Source organism: Leucoraja erinacea, chromosome 15 (assembly GCF_028641065.1).
Source record: "Leucoraja erinacea ecotype New England chromosome 15, Leri_hhj_1, whole genome shotgun sequence".
NCBI lineage: Eukaryota > Metazoa > Chordata > Chondrichthyes > Rajiformes > Rajidae > Leucoraja > Leucoraja erinaceus.
This window is the reverse complement of record NC_073391.1, coordinates 29668286-29688780: the sequence shown is the minus strand read 5'-3', so window position 1 is coordinate 29688780 and position 20495 is coordinate 29668286. Positions and strand designations below refer to the sequence as shown.

Genomic DNA, 20495 nt, shown 5'->3' with positions numbered 1-20495 from the left:
GGGTGTTTTCGATAGGCAGATTGTTGGACAATGGCCAGAGATGAAAAAAAACTGGTGTGCTCCAAATGGAAAGGAGTTGTGAATTGTGAAGCTCGTGGATAGACAGGTTGACAATCCTGAAGCCAGAGGGTCCAATGCGGATGGAGGGAGAGGGGTAAGGGAGAAACCGGTGCAATGTCAGCCAAGGTTCAGGGGAGGGGAATGGGGGAGGTGGGAAAAAGGGGGGGGGGGGGGGGGGGGAAGGAAGTTACCTAAAATTGGAGAATTCAATGTTCATACTTTGGACTGGAAGTGTGAGCTGCGAGGAGGATGCTATGAGGCTGCAGGATGACTTGGATAGGTTGGGTGAGTGGGCAGATGCATGGCATATGCAGTATAATGTGGATACATGTGAGGTTATCCATTTTGGTGTCAAGAACAGGGAGGCAGATTATTACCTGAATTGTGTCAGATTGGGAAAAGGGGAGGTGCAACAAGACCTGGGTTTGCATGTACAGCAGGCAGTGAAGAAAGCTAATGGCATGCTACCCTTCATTGCAAGAGGACTTGAGTTTAGAAGCACGGAGGTACTACTACAGTTGAACAGGTCCCTGGTGAGACCACACCTGGAGTATAGTGTGCAATTTTGGAGGAAGGACATTATACGCTTGAGGGAGTCCAGCGTATGTTCACCAGGTTAATTCCTGCGAAGGTGGGACTGACATATGATGAAAGAATGGTTCAACTGGGCTTGTATTCACTGGAATTTAGAAGGATGAGAGGGAATCTTATGGAAACATAAAATTCTTAAATGATTGGACAGGCTAGATGTAGGAAAATGTTCCCAATGTTGGAGAGTCCAGAAACAGGGGCCAGAGTTTAAGAATAAGGTGTAAGCCATTGTCGGACTGAGATGAAGATTTTCTTTTTTCACCAAGCGAGTTGTGAATCTGGGGAATTCTCTGTAACAGAAGGAAGTGGAGGCCAATTCACAGAATGTTTTCATGTGAGTTAGATTTAGGCTTCGGGCTAAAGGAATCAAGGGATATGGGGGAAAAAGCAGGAACGGGGTACTTATTTTAGATGATCAGCCATGATCATATTGAATGGCGGCGGTGGCTCGAAGGGCCGAATGGCCTACTCCTGCACCTATTTTTCTGTGTTTCTATGTTTCTAAGCTGCCTGAGTGGCAGTTCCAGTTCTGTATTCCAGGTAGCTGCATTTTGAAAGTATTGATTATTTTCCCTCATAGTATATAAACACAATACTCCAGCTTTTCAAAGTGTCTTCCTTTTCTTTCCCCACCATAGACTGAATTACAGCGGATGAAGCAACAGGCACAGGACACCAGGATTTTCATCGAAAATCAGGAGGTGGAGGAAAGAAAGCTCCTGAGGATTATTGAAGAGGCCGACACAGAGAGGGTTCGACAGAAAAAAGAATTAAATCAGGTATGAGACATAGCAGTAGGAGACTATTAAGTCCTTCCACTCTGAAAACAATGATACAGTATAAGATGTAAACTGTTTAAATGCTTAACCGTGAGTTTATACGCACTGCTATGGTTGCTGAAGGCAAATGGTAGTCACCATTACATTCCCATTGTACATCACTACATCAGGAGCTTTGTTAATTTTAGGTATTTTAGACATGTGGTCACAAGGATAATGTACAAACTCCTTACAGATAGGACCCACAGTCAGGATTGAACCTGGGTCTCTGGTACTGTGAGGCAGCAGCTCCACTATGCCATTGTGTCGCCCACTGATATGGCAACATCTATGTACACCTCACACTGGAATTCTCACCGTGAACCTTTCTGCCTCTTTTCATTCCACTCCTCGCTTCTAAAACCCTCTATAAAACTCATCCCATTGAATAAAGCTTTCTATCACTCTTCTTTGGAGGTGGGTATGCTATACTGTCTACTTCTATCTCTGTGAAATGCCTTGGGTCTTTTTATTTTAACCTAAAATGCTAGCGAAGTACCAGATTTTTCTGTACCTAGGCTTAGTGCAGAGTGCTGCAGCCATATTGTAAATGCATCCAAAGATGGAAGTTAGACACAAAATGCTTGAGTATGCTGCATGTCCCCCTGTGTTACTCCATCATTTTATGTCTACCTTCGATATAAACCAACATCTGCAGTTCTTTCCTACATACTAAGATGGAAGTTGCTTGTGATGATCATTTATAGAAATAACACAGTGCACAATTTATTTCCTGTCTTTGCTGAACTAACAGCTCTAGGTTATTAAAAATCAATTGTCTCCAATATTTTCTGAACAGAGTCTTAATTTATAGGTTCATAATTATCCCATCATATTTCTATTAGCTAACATTATGGATCATTAAGCATATTATGTGCCTTTAATTGCAGGAAAGCCATTCTTGTTGTTTTAAGCTGCAATGCTTGAGCAGCTCAGAAAATGTATTTTTCTCTCACCCTCTTCACTGATGGAACATGATTATTTTGTACTGTCATGTTTACACGTTGTTCCTATAAATTAACTTTTTTCCAACATCCTCACCAGGTTATCGGTGAGAGAGATATTTTGGGGACTCAGCTTGTACGCCGCAATGATGAGCTGGCACTGCTGTATGAAAAGATCAAGATTCAACAGTCCATGTTAAATAAAGGCGAGATACAATACAGGCAGCGGGTTGACGATATTCGGTTGCTCCGAGTGGAGATCAGAAAACTTAGACGGGAGAAAAGCATCCTCAGCAAGAGTGTTTCAAATCTGGATGACCTCAGGTAATCCCAGGAAAATTTATTCCAAAGGTTTTCATAATAAAAAAATAATTGTCTGGATACGGTCAACATTTGCATGTAGGCCAGACTGCGCCTGGATAAAAGCAAAAGATTCTTAAAGAGTGGAGATGAATCATGAACTCTTTACACAAACCCAACCACCTCCTTTATTGTAATTTATTATTGGCTTTAATTTTCCAGACTTTTACAAATCTAATACCGCTATAATCAAGTCTGAGCTTGCATTCTCTGTTCACTGGTACTGGTCCCCAGACATGATTACTATAGTACCACATCATGAGTGGTTAATTACATTTAAAATGAAACTAAATTTTAGCTCTGATCCTGGTGATTCCCATCGAGTCTGCTCCATCATTCAATCCTGGCTGATCTATTTTCTCCTCCCCATTCTCCTGCCTTCTCCCTATAACCTTTGATGCTCTTGCTAATCAAGATACTATCAATCTCTGCTTTAAAAATACCCACAGATTTGGCCTCCACAGCTGCCTTTGGCATAATAGTAACTCATTCTGAGTTTGTAAAAGATATGGTGTGCAAGAGACTTGTTGCATGCCTTTTAAATTGGAATTGACTACCTGATTCCTTGTGATGTCAAGACCAAATATTATCCGGATACCCATGAGGACATTTTGCTTCATTCCCTGTTAGTTGCAGATAAGGAGTATAGTCATTCTGTGCCTTCATAGGAAGGGGAAATCATTTTACAATACAATACAAAACTCTTAAAATTCTTCTCCACAGACCATGTTAATGGAAAATCTTCTCAAATATGACCAGTGATCGTAATAATTTGAATCAAATGAAATGTATAAAAGCGACAAGCAAAATTAGAATAAATTGGACAGAATCTTTACAAGCTGTTTAATATTCTCTTGGGGAACTGAACAATTTATGATAAAATAGAATATCTAAATATCCAGTAGAAATCTCTACTGATGTACTGACAGTGTAAATATTGAACATCATAAGTAAACCCTTTTTTCTCTAAGCCTTCCCTTAATTTGTGAACTTGACTTGCGACTGATTTCTGTTGTATGAAGTCTTGTTTCTCAGCACAAGATTAGTTTTTAACTGATCTCATAACTTTTTCAATGCAAGTGGACACTCCCACATATGGACCAAATCAATCATTACTTACCTTAGTGGGATGCCAATAGGACAAAAATCACCCTGAATGCACTGCAGATGCATAAAGGAAATGGTATCTGATGGCAGAGCAATTTTGCAAACTTATTTAACCAGTTCAATTGACCTCACAAGCCTGATGTTCCATGTGAAAACAATCTGGTTAATCAACTTAAATATTGCCATACTTGGTGGCACGGCGGCAGGTTCTTTGAATCATTTTCAAAGATTTATAATAATTTGAAGAATTAAGTTTCATGGAAACAATTGTTAACCTCATTATCCTCTCACTTTTGCTGCCACGCTCTTTGTGTTTCAGCTTGCAAGCCAGATGGTGGTGTTCTGTATTATTGCAATTTGCACTTTTTTTCATTTTGAAGATTCCAGCTGTTTTTTCATTCTGTGAAAGAATATCCATGTGTGACTAATCATTCTTTAACTCGCGTTGCCTTGAACATCACTCAATTCGTATTTGAACGTTCTTTCATCTAATCTATTAAATTATTGTCCTCTCTTCTAAGGGAAATGGATTCTTCCAATGCACCTTTTCTAGGCCTTTAAAATGTTGTACACGTTAGCTAATTCTTTCCTCAGCCCACAAAACTGGAATTTACACACACTTCATCAATCTGTCCTGATGTCTTCAAAGATTTTTAGATCAGCACCTAAGCCGTATGTCCTTGTAGCCCCTTTAAATTTGCACTGCGTGTTCTGTATCATCTCACCTCATTCTTCTTGGTAAACTTTTATCACCACTCTTTCCTCATTGAATATAATTTGTTATACATTTATCCATTGCATCAGCTTATGCCAGTTTGTCTTCCTGACTTTTATTGTACTTCTGAGTGTTTGTATTACTAACAGATTTGTAGTTCTGCCCATTACTGCCAAGTTCAAGTCATTAATGCATGTCAAAAACAGCAGTAATCCTTGTACTGAATCCTCGGAAAGTCCTCTGTATATATTCCTCTGGTTCAAGCAGCAGCAGTTAATCACAACCATCTATTTTCTGCTCTTTAGCCAATTTTTCACTCGTGCTGCTTCTGTTCTCTTTTCTGTAGGCTCCAAATTTGCTTACAGGCTTCATATGCAGGTCTATATTATGACCTTTTCCATTATGATCCATTTACATATCGACTGCTCTCTTTGATTAACAGAGAGCCCGCAGGGTTAAAGTGCACAGTTCTTTGAAAGTAGCAACACGGTAGATATGGTTGTGAAGAATATACATATAATATCCTTCCCTTCATAGGTCAGGACATAAAATATAATAGTTGGGATGGAAGAAGTCACAAAGTGTTGGAGTAATTCACTGGGTCAGGCAGCATCTCAGGAGTTCATGGGAGAGGGGACATTTCGGGGCTGGACTGTTCTTCAAGAAGAAGACCTCTACTGAAGAAGGTTCCAACCCAAATGTCACATATCCACGTTCTCCTGAGATGCTGCCCGACCCACTTAATTACTCCAGCACTTTGTGGCTTCTTTTGTAAACAAACATCTGCAGTTCCTTGTTTCTAATAGTTCGGACAATGTTGTTACAAAATACTGATTGGGGCACACTTGGAGTATTGCGGGGAAAAAAGACAAAGTGCTGGAGTAATTCAGTGGGTCAAGTAACATCAGATAGGTAATCCATGTTCTCCAGAGATGCCCCCTGCCTGACCCACTGAGTTACTCCAGAACTTTGTGAGTTTTTTCGTAAAGCAGAATCTGCAGTTCCTTGTTTCTACTTGGAGAATTTAGTGCAATTCTGGTCACCACACCCATAGGAAAGACATGATTGCTCTGTTGAGAGTGCAGATGAGATTCCTATGATGTTACCTGGAAGCGAGGAGTCTAGTTCCAGGGAAAGATTAGACAGGTTGGGCTTGTTTCCCCATGGAGCGAAAGAGGCAGAGGGATGGCATGGTAGAAGATTATGGGAGGAATAGATAAGGAAGGTAATCAATGTCTTTTTCCCCACAGTAGGGGTGTCAAAAATATGATACGCTGGTTTTAAGGTAAGAGGATTAAAGTGGATCTAATTTTTTTCGTAAGCGGTGAATGGGTTGTACCTGGAACATGAGGAAGTGATAGATTCAGATACAATTAAGACTTTTGAGATAGTTGGACAAATACTTAAATAGTTAAGGCATAGATGGGTCTGGTTTTAATGTAAGCAAATGGGATTAATGTATCTCAGCAAAATGGTCAGCATAGACATGGTTGGCCAAAGAGCCCATCTCCAAGCTGTATGACTATGACTTCTCATTCTTAGTTTCAGCTCAGAAAAGCCTCAGTTAAGTCATTATTATCTCATTAAGATACCTGATTCAAAGTAAATTTGTCTAACGTGGAAACAGGAAACTGCAGATGTTGGTTTACAATAAAAGATGCAAAGTGCTGGAGTAACTCCGTTGGTTAGGAGCATCCCTGGAGAATATGACTAAGTGACATTTCTGGTCAGGGACCTTTTCCAGTCTGAAGAATGGTCCAAACCCATAATGTTACCTATCCGTGTTCTCCGGGGATGCTGCCTGACCCGCTGAGTTACTCCAGCACTTTAAACCTTAAATTTATCTAATGTCTAATTGTATCTTGTGTGCTTGAGGTTTTACCCGGAACTTTTCTGGAGAGTGCATTGAATTAATAAAAACAGAAGCTCCAGACCAATGTTCTCCTTCACTGTAGGTTTTAATCCTTATCCTGTCAAATAATCAGGCAGCAGAAACAGTTGGCATAACAAACGCTGCAGCAAATGCTTCTCGAATTAAAACTACACATTCAGTAATTGGTACAAATCCTGGTTGGGTATTCCAAATCTGTTATTAGCATGTTGTTTCTATGCAGAAGCCTAGTGTGATGCATCTGTACCTCCATATGTCAACGGTGCATTCCAAAAGAAACAACCAAGGAATTCCAAAAGGATTAACATTGAAATTAAGATTTGTCCAAAATGTACCACAGGGTAAATAAATAGAGTGCAATGAGAGATGTTGTGCAAAATGAGGATTAACTTGAAATAACAGAAAGTGGAGATGAACTGCTTAATGAATAAAGCAGTAGTTGTTGGCTATTTAAGAATGTGAATATGATTAAATTCGCAAGTCTTGTAATACCTAAAATAGGTTGGATCATCAGACTTACGCACAGAAAATTGCTGCCTTGGCTGCCTGTATATATCTCTGCTTCTGGTCACAGTTCCTTGGGAACGGTTGAACTGCTGCCCTGTTGACGCTCTGCTGTTTTAGTTTAGTTTTAAGTTACAGCATGGAAACAGGCCCTTCGGCCCACCAAGTCCACACCGGCTATCAATCACCCGTGCACACTGGTTCTATGTTATCCCATTCAAGGGGCAATTTAGAGTGGCCAATTAACCTACAAACCCACAAGCCTTCATGATATGGGTGGAAACCAGAGAAACAGGTGGATATCCACATGTTCACAGGGAGAACGTGCAAGCTCCTCGGGTCGCACCCGAGGTCAGGTTCAAAGCCGGGTCTATGTGAGACAGCAGCTCCACCAACTGCACCATTTTGCTGATTCTTGGCAAAGACTGTCCCTCCCCACATTGCAGAGACTGAATCTTCTGATCGCCAACTTCACCTCCGCTTCTTCGACCAAAGATTTTTTGGCACGTTTGCACCACTGATTGGTGGGTCTTCAGATGTAATGAGATCCTGGGAAGGAATGTGGTATCTGTATCGGCCTAGGACTTCAGATGTGATGTGTTGGGTGTGTAGAGTGTGGTGCTGGATAATGAGGGTGGTCATCATATAATAGAGAATTTGTCCAAATTTGTCCAAATAATTACGTTTAATCATTTTAAATATCAGCAAATGGTTCAGATGTTGACATTTTTTCTCCAAACATTGTCAAAAATGAGCTGTTGCTGACCCATCTCAGCATCTGAAAGGCATGTGAAGACTTTGTCCTCATGCCAGGAATGTTAGGTGGACAGTTGAGACTGGGTGGATTGAGAGCTACTTCAAAGTGTGATATAAATGTCATTCTTTGTGGTTGTTTCCATTTGTTGTAGGTAAGTTTAAACAGACCAAGCCACCCTTGGTTTATTATTTTTTTGTAATTGTTTTCACATAAACCTGGATAACATTGGTTTACTGGAGTTAAATGTATTCATGAATAAATCCTATTTAATATTTTGCAATCATTTATCTAACCTTAATGAAACAAAAAGTTAAATATTTCTGAATTACACATTACCAACATTAAATGTATAATGTACAATGTGGCATTCCTCTGAAAATGCATTATGATAAAATTATCTCTGTACTTAATATATTTTCAAAGAACATTTGCAGCTCATGCTTCTATTGTTGGTTTTTAGTCATGTTCAGTTATGTATAGTTTAGATGGGGAAATATTATTTGGGACATGTATATGTCGATTACTAGAACACCATATTCAAACTAGAATGTTGTCAGCTTCCATATTGAGTAGCAAACAATATTTCAAATAATATTTCTGCAATATCATCCGTTCTAATCCTTCCATTATATCTTGGCCGAGATTTTCAATTATGTCCGTATTGTTATAGATTATTTGAACGCAATTACATTTTTGTTGCATGTCCAATGCGGTGAATTATTTATAAAGCTCGTCCAGCGTATCGCTGCATACCCCTGCTAGAGGATGGGCACACAACTTGTGGAAGCGCCCATCACCCTTGGTGCCTCCTCAAGACATAGTATCTCACCACTTCAATCTTAATCTTTCCATGTATTGCTATTTGGGAATTACAGGAAAAAATGGGCAAAAACTGCCATACAATTGGATTGAAAAACAGCAAAAGCAGTTAAATCATGAAGATTGCCATAAAATGCTGGGGTAACAGTGGGTCAGGCAGCATCTCTGGAGAAAAGGAATAGGTGACATTTCGGGTCAAGACCCCTCACCAGTTTGATGAAGGGTCTCGACCTGAAAAGTCACCTATTCCTTTTCTCCATAGATTCTGTCTGACTCATTGAGTTGCTCCAGCATTTTGTGTCTATCTTTAGTGTTAACCAGCATCTGCATTTCCTCCCTACACAGTTAAATCATGAAGTGGTTACCATTATTACTAATAGCCACCAATTTATATGCACACTCAGTTCCACTGCAAAAACGTGGTCAGTGTTTCATTTTGGTATGCACAGTTAAGATTTGGATGCCAGTCTGCATACTGATGTAATATTGTTTTGAATCTTTCAGTTACTGATAGCACTCGATATAAATTCTCAAATGTGACAATGCAATACTGGACTTAATCCTGGATTATATGCTTAAAGGTTTGACTACAGGTGCTTCTGATACACAAGAAAAAAGGAAACCAAGCTGATATCTAAGAATGTGCAAACAAACATCGTTTTCAGTAGTCAACATTTTCTGTTAAAAAGATGCTTTATTTCTTTTGAATAAATAACAAATAACAAAGGGGTCCCAGTTTAAGGATAAGGGGGAAATCTTTTAGGACTGAGATGAAGAAAACATTTTTCACACAGTGAGTGGTGAATCTCTGGAATTCTCTGCCACAGAAGGTAGTTGAGGCCAGTTCATTGGCTATATTTAAGAGGGAGTTAGATGTGGTTCTTGTGGCTAAAGGGATCAGGGGGTATGGAGAGAAGGCAGGTTCAGGATACTGAGTTGGATGATCAGCCATGATCATATTGAATGATGGTGCAGGCTCGAAGGGCCGAATGGCCTACTCCTGCACCTATTTTCTATGTTTCTATGTTTCTATGACATGATCATTCCAATTATCACATTTTTGATATGAGTAGAAAATCTGTCCCCATAAAATTGCATTAAGATGGATTTGACAGCATGCTGATAAAAATAAGGGAAACATCTCAAGACGAGTCCTGACCCAAAACATCATATATATATGATCTTTGGAGATGCTTCCTGACCTCCTGAGTTACTCCAGCACATTGTGTCTTTTTTTTTGTAAACCAGCATTTGCAATTCCTTGTGTTAAAAAGCAAAGAAGTTGATGTTGTTTGTATTTGTTGTGCAGACGAGAGGTCTACCATGTACAGAAAGAACTTCTAAAGGAACGAACGCGGTGCAGGGCTCTGGAGGAGGAATTGGAAAATCCAATGAATGTTCACCGGTGGCGAAAACTTGAGGTGATTAAAATGTTGACTTCATTAATGCTTTGAACGCTTTTCCAATTACCTGTAATTTAATTCCAATTAAAGAGTTACTTTCCAATTAAAGAAAGTACTCTTTTATTTTTGTGCATCGACGACTAAAACATTTGTATCAGATATTCAATTGTGTAATGGTGTTTTCTTTCAGCAACGTGCAATAGTGAATCAATCTGTGGAGTGAAATAGGATAACTGCCATATCAGAGTAATTTTGCATCACTCAGAAATCCAACCAGCTATTTCTGAACAGCCTTGTGACCATGACATGATTTCTGAGCCAGGAACCATGTCACTATATTATTCCCTTTGCAATCCTCCATTTGCAACTTTGGACGGGAACTTGTTTTGCATTCTCCGAGAGGTACCAATCGCTGGACACTCTAGTTGTATAGTGCTGTACCTGTTACTGTACTTGTAAATCACCTAGCCTCCTCTTTGGATTTTCTTTGCTACACTGATCCAATCCCCTCTACTAATTTTGTTTTGCCTATTTCAATTTTTCTTCCTGAACTCAATCTTGTCAACCCAAAATGGGGGCGGCACAGTGGCGCACCTGGTAGAGTTGCCACCTCGCAGTGTCAGAGTCCCAGGTTCGAGTCTGACCTTGGGTGTGGAATTTACAGATTTTCCCTGTGACCACGTGGGTTTTCTACGGATGCTCCCAAACATATGCAGGATTATAGGTTAAATGGCCTCTGTAAATTGCCCCAAATGGATGAGGAAGTGGGATAACACAAAAATGTGTTCAGACGTAGGTCACTTGACTTCCCCAGTGCTGTTCCACCATTCAGTAAGATTCTGGTTGATCTGATTTTAACTTTGGTTCCAAGTTCCAGTCTATCCATGGTACTACGCACACACTTGCTTATCAAGAATTAGGGTGGGATGGTGGCGAAGCTGTAGAGCTACTCGCCAGATACTCTGGTTTGACCCTGATTAGGGGTGCTTGTCTGTATGGAGTTTGGACCTTCTCTCCGTGACCTACGTGGGATTTCTCTGAAATCTTTGGTTTCCTCCCACACTCCAAAGACGTACAGGTTTGTAGGTTATTTGGCTTGGTATAAATGCAAAAAAATGTCCCTAGTGTGTGCAGGATAGTGTTAGTTTGTGGGGGTCGCTGGCCAGTGCAGACTCAATTGGCTGAAGAGCATGTGTCCGCGCCGTATCTCTAAACTAAACTAAACTAAATAAACTAAACTAAACTAAACTAAATGATCTATCTATCTCTGCCTTCCACCAGTCTTGGAGGCCAAAGTCTCATGACCCTCTAAGAGAAAAAGGTTTCATGTCCTCTCTGCCACAAATGGGCGGCCCCTTGTTTTTAAATAGTGATTCATCATTCTAGATTCTCTCACAAGAGGAAGCATCCTGTCCATCTGGTCAAGACTCCTCAGGATCTTACATGTTTTAATCAATTCACTTTTCACTCTTCAGAACGTCAGTGAATTCAAGCTTGTCTAATCTTTCCAATCACTGATTTAGTAAGTCTTCCCTGAACTATTTTCCAATGCATTAATGTCCTTCCTTAAATAAGATCAATATGTTCATGGTATTTGAAATTATTGGGACGTTTCCTCTTCATCTGGATGGGATACGTTTAGTTTAGATCAGTTTCGAGATACAGCCCACCGAGTCAATGTCAACCAGCGATCCCCGCATATTAACATTATCCTACACACACTAGGGACAATTTACAATTATACCAATCCAATTAACCTCCATACCTGTACATTTTTGGAGTGGATCTCGAAGAAAACTCACACGGTCAAGGGGAGAATGTAAAACTCCGTACAGATAGCACCCGTAGTCAGGATCGAACCCGAGTCTCCGACGCTGTAAACGCTGTAAGGCAGCAACTCTACAGCTGCACTACCGTGCCACAAAGAGTATGGTTGGATATGGTTCGAACTCTCTTTGAGATTGTTGGGAAGTTTCCTCTACATTTGGTTGGGATATGGTTGGAACACTCTTTGAAAACTGCAGCTGAAATGATCTTTATTGTTCTGATTGAATGTTCATGCTAGGTCTTTTAAACTTACTTCCATGTACAGCTTACTCCCATGTACCTGGCAAACCTGAAAGCTGTGTGAGGAATGATTATGATCCGGGGCTGAATCAGTGTGCTGACTTGAGAAACTGTGATCCTGTTACTACACCTTTGTCACTTATTCTCGGAAAAGTGTTAGCCAAATTAGAAGTACCAACGGAAATTAACAACTTTCTTCAAAAACTATCAAAACAGTTCTGTGCTGTATAATGCTCAGCCTGTTTCAATTTGTGGGTCTTCCATCTTCACAGCTTTAATTGTATTGGATCTGAGGCAGATAGAAAGAGAAGGCTGCTTGGGATGGACTCCATCCATCTCACTGTTGTTTTTTTTTTTTGGGATCAGGTGCTGTTAGTCATGGTGTGTTTGCCTGTCTGTTGGAATGGCTCTCTGCAAACTGGGCATCCAAGAAACACCGGACCAGTGTTCCAACAGTGTACATAATGGCTGCCTGACAAGTCACACTCTTGGGTAACCTCCAGCCTCACATTGACCAGCAACCAAAGCAAGAGTTTGCCATGTACGAGCTCCAACACAAAGCAGAGATATTTCCAACTTCACAGGTCCTTCCATGGGCTAGGAACAGCCTGACTTATGGACAACCTGAACACTGGCCTCCCCAAGCTTTGGGGAGGCCAGAGGGACAGATGGGCATAGACTTTCACGCTGCGTTGGGGCGATGCGCATAATCGGCTGGGAGGGTACAGGGCATTTCCGCATGCCTTCTCTCACTCCCTCTTCAGGCTGCAACAATGTGGGCTGGATGGAGCTGAGCAGAGCTGGGAGCACTGAGCAAACTCACTCGCTCACTCACTGAGTCAGTGAGGCTAGCTGGCGGCCGCTCTTCCCGTGTTCACTAGCTCTCCCATCACAGCTTTCTCTGTCGTCCTCTCCCAGACACTGTTTCTGTTCATTTCCAACTTATGTACACACTTTGGGTCACCCACCTGTCTCAGGAATGAAACCTTGTCATATCCTGGAGGTTGCCCGTATATTAGAATTGTTTTCATTGGAAACGTCAGAATGCTTTAGCGCTCAAAGAGGTCTTAGAGTCAGAGAATTATACAGCACCAACACTGGCTCATCATCCCAATTCATCCATTCCAGCCAAGATGCCTAACTAAGCTAGTCCAGTTTGCCTGAGTTTAGCTCACATACCTTCAACGCTTTCTATCCATGTTGCAGTCCAAATGTTTTAAAAATTGTACATGCCGCTACCACTTCCAATGGAAACTCGTTCCATATAGCCAAGATCCATCTTCCCTATATGCCATTGATCTATCTGATCATTGAGATTAGCCAAATGTCCTCCCTTTGTGGCTGGAGGAAATATGAAACCATGACAACATGTGTGTGTGACCTGAGCCAGTGCGTAAGATGCTGGGGATTGTAGTTGAGGTCCTCAAATTCATGGAACAGATTTTTTTCTGCCCATCTGGTTTGGTGGAACTGTGGACAGAAAAATTGTTCAGTGAAGATCCAATGCTTAAAGGACCTGGGGTGAGTTTGTTTCAATTTAAATTAGTACAAAACAGTACATATGGCACAGTTTGACGTGTACAATCCTTGGGAGAGGGATTACAAGTAATGTTTTCAGTTTAGTTTAGAGATACAGCATGGAAACAGGCCCTTCAGCCCATCGAGTCCACGCTGACAGTGATCCCCATACACTAGTTCTAACCTACACACGAGGGCCAATTTTTGCAGAAGCCAATGAATCTACAAACCTGCATGTCTTTGGAGTGTGGGAAGAAACTGGAGACCCGGAGAAAAACCCATGCGATCACAGGGAGAATGTGGATACTCCAGACAGCACCCGTAGTCAGGATCGAACCTGGGTCTCTGACGCTGTAAGGCAGCAACTCTACTGCTACCTCTCCGTGCCGCCCCTAATCCCAGATTATAACAAAAATATCTTTGAATAACTTCTAAATATGCACTGACAGTTGGATAACCCATAATATCAGTTGCATAGTAAATTTTATGAACTGATTTGTTGCAGGCAAGTGATCCGAGCAGATACGAACTTATTCTGAAGGTTCAAACACTCCAGAAGCGCCTGATCGCAAAGACTGAGGATGTGGTGGAGAAGGAGCTGCTTTTACAGGTGCACATTAATTGAATAACTTGAAGTACACGTTGAAAGGCTGAGATGATTTGTTTGTTGCTGATTTACACCAGGGGGAATTGAAGGTTTGATGTGTAACATTAGCAATCCAATTTTTTCATGTATTCGGCATAATCTGTGCTGAAACACAAAACATGCGAAACATTGAATGGAACTGGTAGAAACAAGGAACTGCAGATGCTGGTTTACCATGGAAAGACAGAAAATACTGGAGTAACTCAGTGAGGTCTGGCAGCATCACTGGAGAACATGGTTAAGTTGAGAGTGAAAGTCTGAAGAATGGTGCTGACCTGAAACATCACCATGTTCTTCAGGGATGCTGTCTGACCCGCTGAGTTACTCCAGCATCTTCTGTCTTTCCTTACCGAATGGAACTTAGATGGTTTGAAAATGTCCAGTTTAACTTTGCGTACTCTTTCCAGTGGATAACTATTATTCCCTTAATAAAAAAAGATAAAGCCATTTCATATCTGGGACAGGACTTTGCAGAGTCTAGTCTATACCGATGCAAATCTTTTCAATCTCTTGCTTGGGTGGATTCCTTCAAATAATGATATAAATAATGGGCAAAAAGCCCATCTACTAGAAAAAATACTAAACATTACTTCCTGCAAATGTGGCCATTTTACACTAAATTACACTGGATGGATGTAAGAGAGAGTTAGATAGAGCTCTAGGGTCTAGTGGAATCAAGGGATATGGGGAGAAGGCAGGCACGGATTATTGATTGGGGACAATCAGCCAGGATCACAATGAATGGCGGTGCTGGCACGAAGGGCCGAATGTCCTCCTCCTGCACCTATTTTCTATGTTTCTACAACAATATTTGTCAAAATGGGAAGTTTAAAATTATTCATCTATTGCAGGGAAAACAAATTTGGTGTTTTTGCTTTGTTGTGCTAGAATTCTTACTTCGAGGTTTGCACTTGTGTTGCTGTCAGTGCATTCCTAAAATAGAAATGTCTTATTTTCTAATGCTAACATTGGTCACCATGAAGTGCAAAATTCAGAGAGAAAAGTGAAACTTATACCAGGCATCTGAACGTATTAAATTAACTACTCATTAAACCTTTCTACCATGGTTTTCTATTAGCTATGAGATCAGAACCCAAATGCAATTTTGGTTGGGGACTGCACAGCTTTTATATTTAACAAGCCATTGGATGTTTAATCGAACATAACATCTGAATTGTCGTCCCCTGGTTTTAAACTCCACAAATGGACAAAAAAACCTAAACCTAAAAAAATCCTATGCTGCCTTGGTGGTGATTATTGTTTTTTATTCCACAATTCAATGAAGTACACTGAAATTTGATCACTGAAAAGTGCTGGAGGAACTCGGTGAGTCGGGCAGCATATTTGTAGGGAGTGGAGGAATGATGTTTTGGGTGGGTCCCTTCCTGAGTTTACAGAAAGTTCCCAAACCCAAAATATCAACTGTCTGAAAATTCTGAAGAAGGATCGCAACATCAAAATATTGTATGTCCATTCCCGCCACAGAAGCTGCTCTGAGCCAATGAGTTCCTCCAACACTTTGCTTTTTGGTGGGCGGCGCGGCTCTGGCCAGCAGCGGCCTCTGCAGTCTGTCCGTGTTTTATTATTTTTCTGTCTGCTTTTTAATGTAGTCTTTGTTATTTTTTGTTGGGGTCTGTGGGGGGGTGGGGGTGGGGTGGGAGGGGGGGGGGGGGGAAACTTTTAAAGGAGGGAGACCGTTTTCGGGGCTCTCGCAACGGCACGATTGCGGGGTCGAAGAGCTCCTGGAGCGGGGCCTGACTTGGAATGGCCGCGGGACTCCCGAGCGCACACCGGGGGCTCTAACACCAAGACCCGGTGTGCGACCTCGCACCACCCGGCGTGGCTTTAATGGCCGCGGGACAATTGCCATCGCCAGCCGGGGGCTTTGACTTTGACTCTGACATCGGGGGGGGGGGTCGGGACTGTGCAGTGGAGAAATAAGTTTATTTGGCCTTCCATCACAGCGATGTGATGGATGTTTATGTAAATTATGTTGTGTCTTGGGTCTATGTGTTTGTATGTATGGCTGCAGAAACGGCATTTCGTTTGGACCTCAAGGGGTCCAAATGACCATAAATGTATCTTATCTATCTTATCTTATCTTATCTTATCTTATCTTTTTGGTCAGATTCCAGCATCCGCAGTTTCTTGTATCTCTATGAAATTTGACGTGCCGGGCACGATCCATTCCCTCTTTTCCTCTCCATAACTCTGGGAAATCACTTCCTTTGGGAGCAATATTTTGAGGCTGTGTTTCCACTGCAATGAAAATACACGAAAAGATGGAAATGCACAGCCAAACTAATTAATGGGAGAGCTGAAATGTTGACCATACTGTTTTTATTTATTTAATTCTTTATTTCGAACAGAATAAAAGAATCAAAAGCAAGTGTGAAACAGCATACAGCAACAGCAACAAAATCCATGACAATTTTCCAGTATTGTTCTCATTTGTCAAATTTGCAAAATCTGATTTTAAAGATACAGTTTTGATTTGTGAGCCCATTTTAAAACTGGCCTGATTTTTAAGATCTGTAATTTATTAGGTCAGAAATCCAACCAAAATCCATCCCATTCACCTTGAGGAAATTAGGACAAAATTAAAGTTTCAGCATTCTTTTTTAATTTTAAAGTATTAAGGGAGGGAGACTTGGTCTTTACAGATACGTTACAGAATTTTTTTTGTATTGTTATTGAATGTGGGGCATCCTGTCACCTTGTAAAGAAGCAATAATGCCCTTCCCTGACTCGGTCTGAAGAAGGGTCTCGACCAGAAACGTCATCTATTCCTTTTCTCCAGAGATGCTGCCTAACCCGCTGAATTACTTCAGCTTTTTGTCTCTATCTTCAGTGTAAACCAGCAACTGCAGTTCCTTCCTGCACATAAGTAATAATTATTTTTTGCTTTCATTTCTGCCCAATTACTAAGAAGGGTTTCGAACCGAAACGTCACCCATTCCTTCTCTCCAGAGATGCTGCCTGTCCTGCTGAGTTACACCAGCTTTTTGTGTCTACTTTCCATTAAACTCTTGTAACTTTGTCGGCTGTTGTGTACTGCCTTGGTGAGGTCTGCTGTATGATCTTACCTGGTTGTACGCAAAACAAAGCATTGCACTGTACTTAGGTACATGTGACAATAAAGTATCATTAAATATTTACACTGCTCCTTCATCTAGTGAGCCATGGCCAGGAGATGGCAGTAGACAACCAATGTTAGATTGCACTCTGCCAATGCCATAAGACGAGTCATTAAAGAGACATTTGTCTTTTGATCAATTTGGACAAAAGATTGCTGATCATCGTTAACTTTTCTTCATCTAAGAATTAGGATATATAGCAAGAGGATTGTTTAAGGTAAAACAAGTTTGCCAACCCATACGTCGCAGGGATCCTTCACATTTTGCTCCTACAAGAACAGATTTGCGGTGACAAATTATTTGCAACAGCTGTAAATAGGAGATTTATTTTGGAAATTAAGTGAGAACAAGTTTAAATCACCACTCAAGGGCCATATAACTAAGACTAGAAAGCCACTTAGCACCATTTAAGGCTTCATTTATTGAATCAAACTTTTTGTAAACTAGTCGTGTCTCGATTGGTGATCTTATGGAATTCCTTGTTTTAGAACCTGGAAAATAATTGCGACTTTCCGGTTCAAACTGTGCCACTCCTGAAATTTGACTGAGCTCCTTCAAGTGAGGTACACTGGCCAAGCCCCCAGTTCCTAGCCGCAGAGGAACTGCGATTTCGAAGTCAGGCATGCATCAGTGATTCTATTCCACGTACAGTGTTGCTTTTGCAGGATAACTGTAGAGATTTGTCCATGGCAGTCCCAAGTCAACCATTTGAGTGTTCTGCTCCATTCTGAGACTATTCAAATGGGTGTCTATCTTAGTGTACAACCAATAAACTGGTTAATAGACAAAATGGCACAAAGTGCTGAAGTGACTCAGCAGGTCAGGCAGCAACTCCACAAAATGTAGATAGGTGAGATTTCAGGTCGAGACACTTCATCTGCCTGAAGGAGGGTCCCGATCTGAAACGCCACCTGTCCATGTTCTCCGGAGATGCTGCCTGACCTGCTGAGTAACTCAAGCACTGGGTGCCTATCTTATCTCTCACACATTACCCACTATGATATCAACATCCTGTGCACAATCTCTCCTCCAGAATCCTCACGCACTAAGTCTCTACTCCCAGATGGTTTGATTTTCGCGAATTTCGTGATTGGGAACCATGGTCTTACTCACCCACTTCCTGGCCCCTTCCAACCATAACATCAACATCTGTCACGAGAGTGAGATTCTGACCACTAGCACCCTTTCACTCCTTATCTTCTCCTCCTTGGACTCCAGTGTTAGAGTTGCATTTTCTTTCACATGTTCTCCAGGAAGTGAAGGTAAGTCTACTTGGCCTGTTCCCATGACTTCCCTTTTCAGCGGCAGACCTATGACTGAAGTGGGCGCTGGTGTATAGGGTAATGACCCCAAGGCGCACTTTTAAGGAGCACAACAACCTCACACATACAACAAAAAGTGTCCTGACCTGAAATGTCACCTGTCCATGTTCTCCAAAGATGCTCCCTGACCCTCCGAGTTATTCCAGCACTGCGTAGGAGACCATCAGATCATAAGACATAGGAGCAGAATTAGGCTTTTCAGCCCATCAAATCTACTCTACCATTTAATCATTGCTGATTTATGATTCCCCTCTCAACTCAATTCTCTTGGCTTCTACCTGTAACCATTGATGGCCTTCCTAATCAAGAACCTCCATCTTAAAAATACCCAATGCCTTGGCCTTCACGCTGTCTGTGGGAACGAATTCCCAAGATTAACCATCCTCTGGTTAAAAAAATTCCTCCTCAACTCCATTTTAAAGGAACGGCCTTTTATTCTGAGGCTGTGCCCTCTGGTTGTAGGCTTCTCCCGTTTGTGCCCTTTCGTGTAAACCAGCACCTGCAATTCCTTGTTTCAACTAAAAGAATTGTAGCTTTACTGCTCAGCATGTTGCCTGACATTGAATCTGTTGTTCCTACAGGAGAAGGAGAAGCTTTATGTGGAGCTGAAACACATCTTGGCACGGCAGCCTGGCCCAGAGGCTGCCGAGCAGCTAATGATATATCAGAAGAACCTGAGAGATAAGACAAAACAACTGAAGGTGAGCGCAGATGTCGGACCTGTTACTTTCTCGAACTCTCCTGTGGGGTTTACAAATCACTGAGCCCATTTTTCTTTTGGTTCAGTGGTCCCAATATTTACATAATGTTTATCAGCAGCAGGTTGGGGAATTACTTCCCTCAATTCCCGGCAATCGCTGCCTCATTTGCATCTCGGAAAACAATCTACTTGAAGATTCTATTGCAGAGAATGTTTATACTTGGATCAGCGAGACTGTTGGCACTTTGTGACTAATACAGAATTTTCAATATGGTTCCATGCTGTGGCCAGGCAACCAGACTTTTATCATTTCATAGGTCAAATAAGACGGTTAAAAAAATATATAACTGAAGTGAAAAGCAGTAATCTGGCTAATGACAAAACCACATTTTAAAAATGCCGCTCTATATATGAGGTACTGACAGTGCCATTGAATTAGCATTTTTCTTTTTAGGCATCCTCCACATATTATTGCTAACTGGGCAGCCACTAATCTTAATTGTTGGGTAAATTTGTGTAAGGAAGATTACCTCATTAAAAATTGTGGAGCCAGATTGCGCATTGATATTTCTGCCCCATTGGTCTGTGGAGTATATATTGTTGCATGAAGACTAAAGAAGAGGCTCTAATGCAGACAGTCACTTTCATCAAACCTTGATGAGGAAGTGAGGACAAGATGATTTCACTGATAATAATAAGCAATTAAAAAAAATTAAATGTATGAGCATTCATCATGATAAAGAAGGCATTTGATGGAGGCAACATATAACCATATAACAATTACAGCATGGAAACAGGCCATCTCGGCCCTTCTAGTCAGTGCCGAACACTTATTCTCCCCTAGTCCCATCTACCTGCACTCAGACCATAACCCTTAATTCCTTTCCCGTCCATATAACTATCCAATTTATTATTAAATGATAGAATCGAACCTGCCTCCACCACCTCCACTGGAAGCTCATTCCACACAGCTACCACTCTCTGAGTAAAGAAGTTCCCCCTCATGTTACCCCTAAACTTCTGTCCCTTAATTCTCAAGTCATGTCCTCTTGTTTGAATCTTCCCTACTCTCAGTGGGAAAAGCTTATCCACGTCAACTCTGTCTATCCCTCTCATCATTTTAAAGACCTCTATCA

At 41.3% G+C, this 20495-nt stretch overlaps 1 protein-coding gene across 1 annotated transcript in view; it reads left to right on the top strand.

Moving 5' to 3' along the window:
• The window catches only part of cfap58 (cilia and flagella associated protein 58), a 162061-nt gene that overhangs the window by 49106 nt on the left and 92460 nt on the right, over nucleotides 1-20495 (top strand). The window contains exons 12-16 of the mRNA XM_055646984.1: nucleotides 1290-1430; nucleotides 2514-2737; nucleotides 9876-9987; nucleotides 14060-14164; nucleotides 19241-19360. Coding sequence (XP_055502959.1) covers nucleotides 1290-1430; nucleotides 2514-2737; nucleotides 9876-9987; nucleotides 14060-14164; nucleotides 19241-19360 — 702 coding nt within the window. The remainder of the gene's footprint in view (nucleotides 1-1289; nucleotides 1431-2513; nucleotides 2738-9875; nucleotides 9988-14059; nucleotides 14165-19240; nucleotides 19361-20495) is intronic.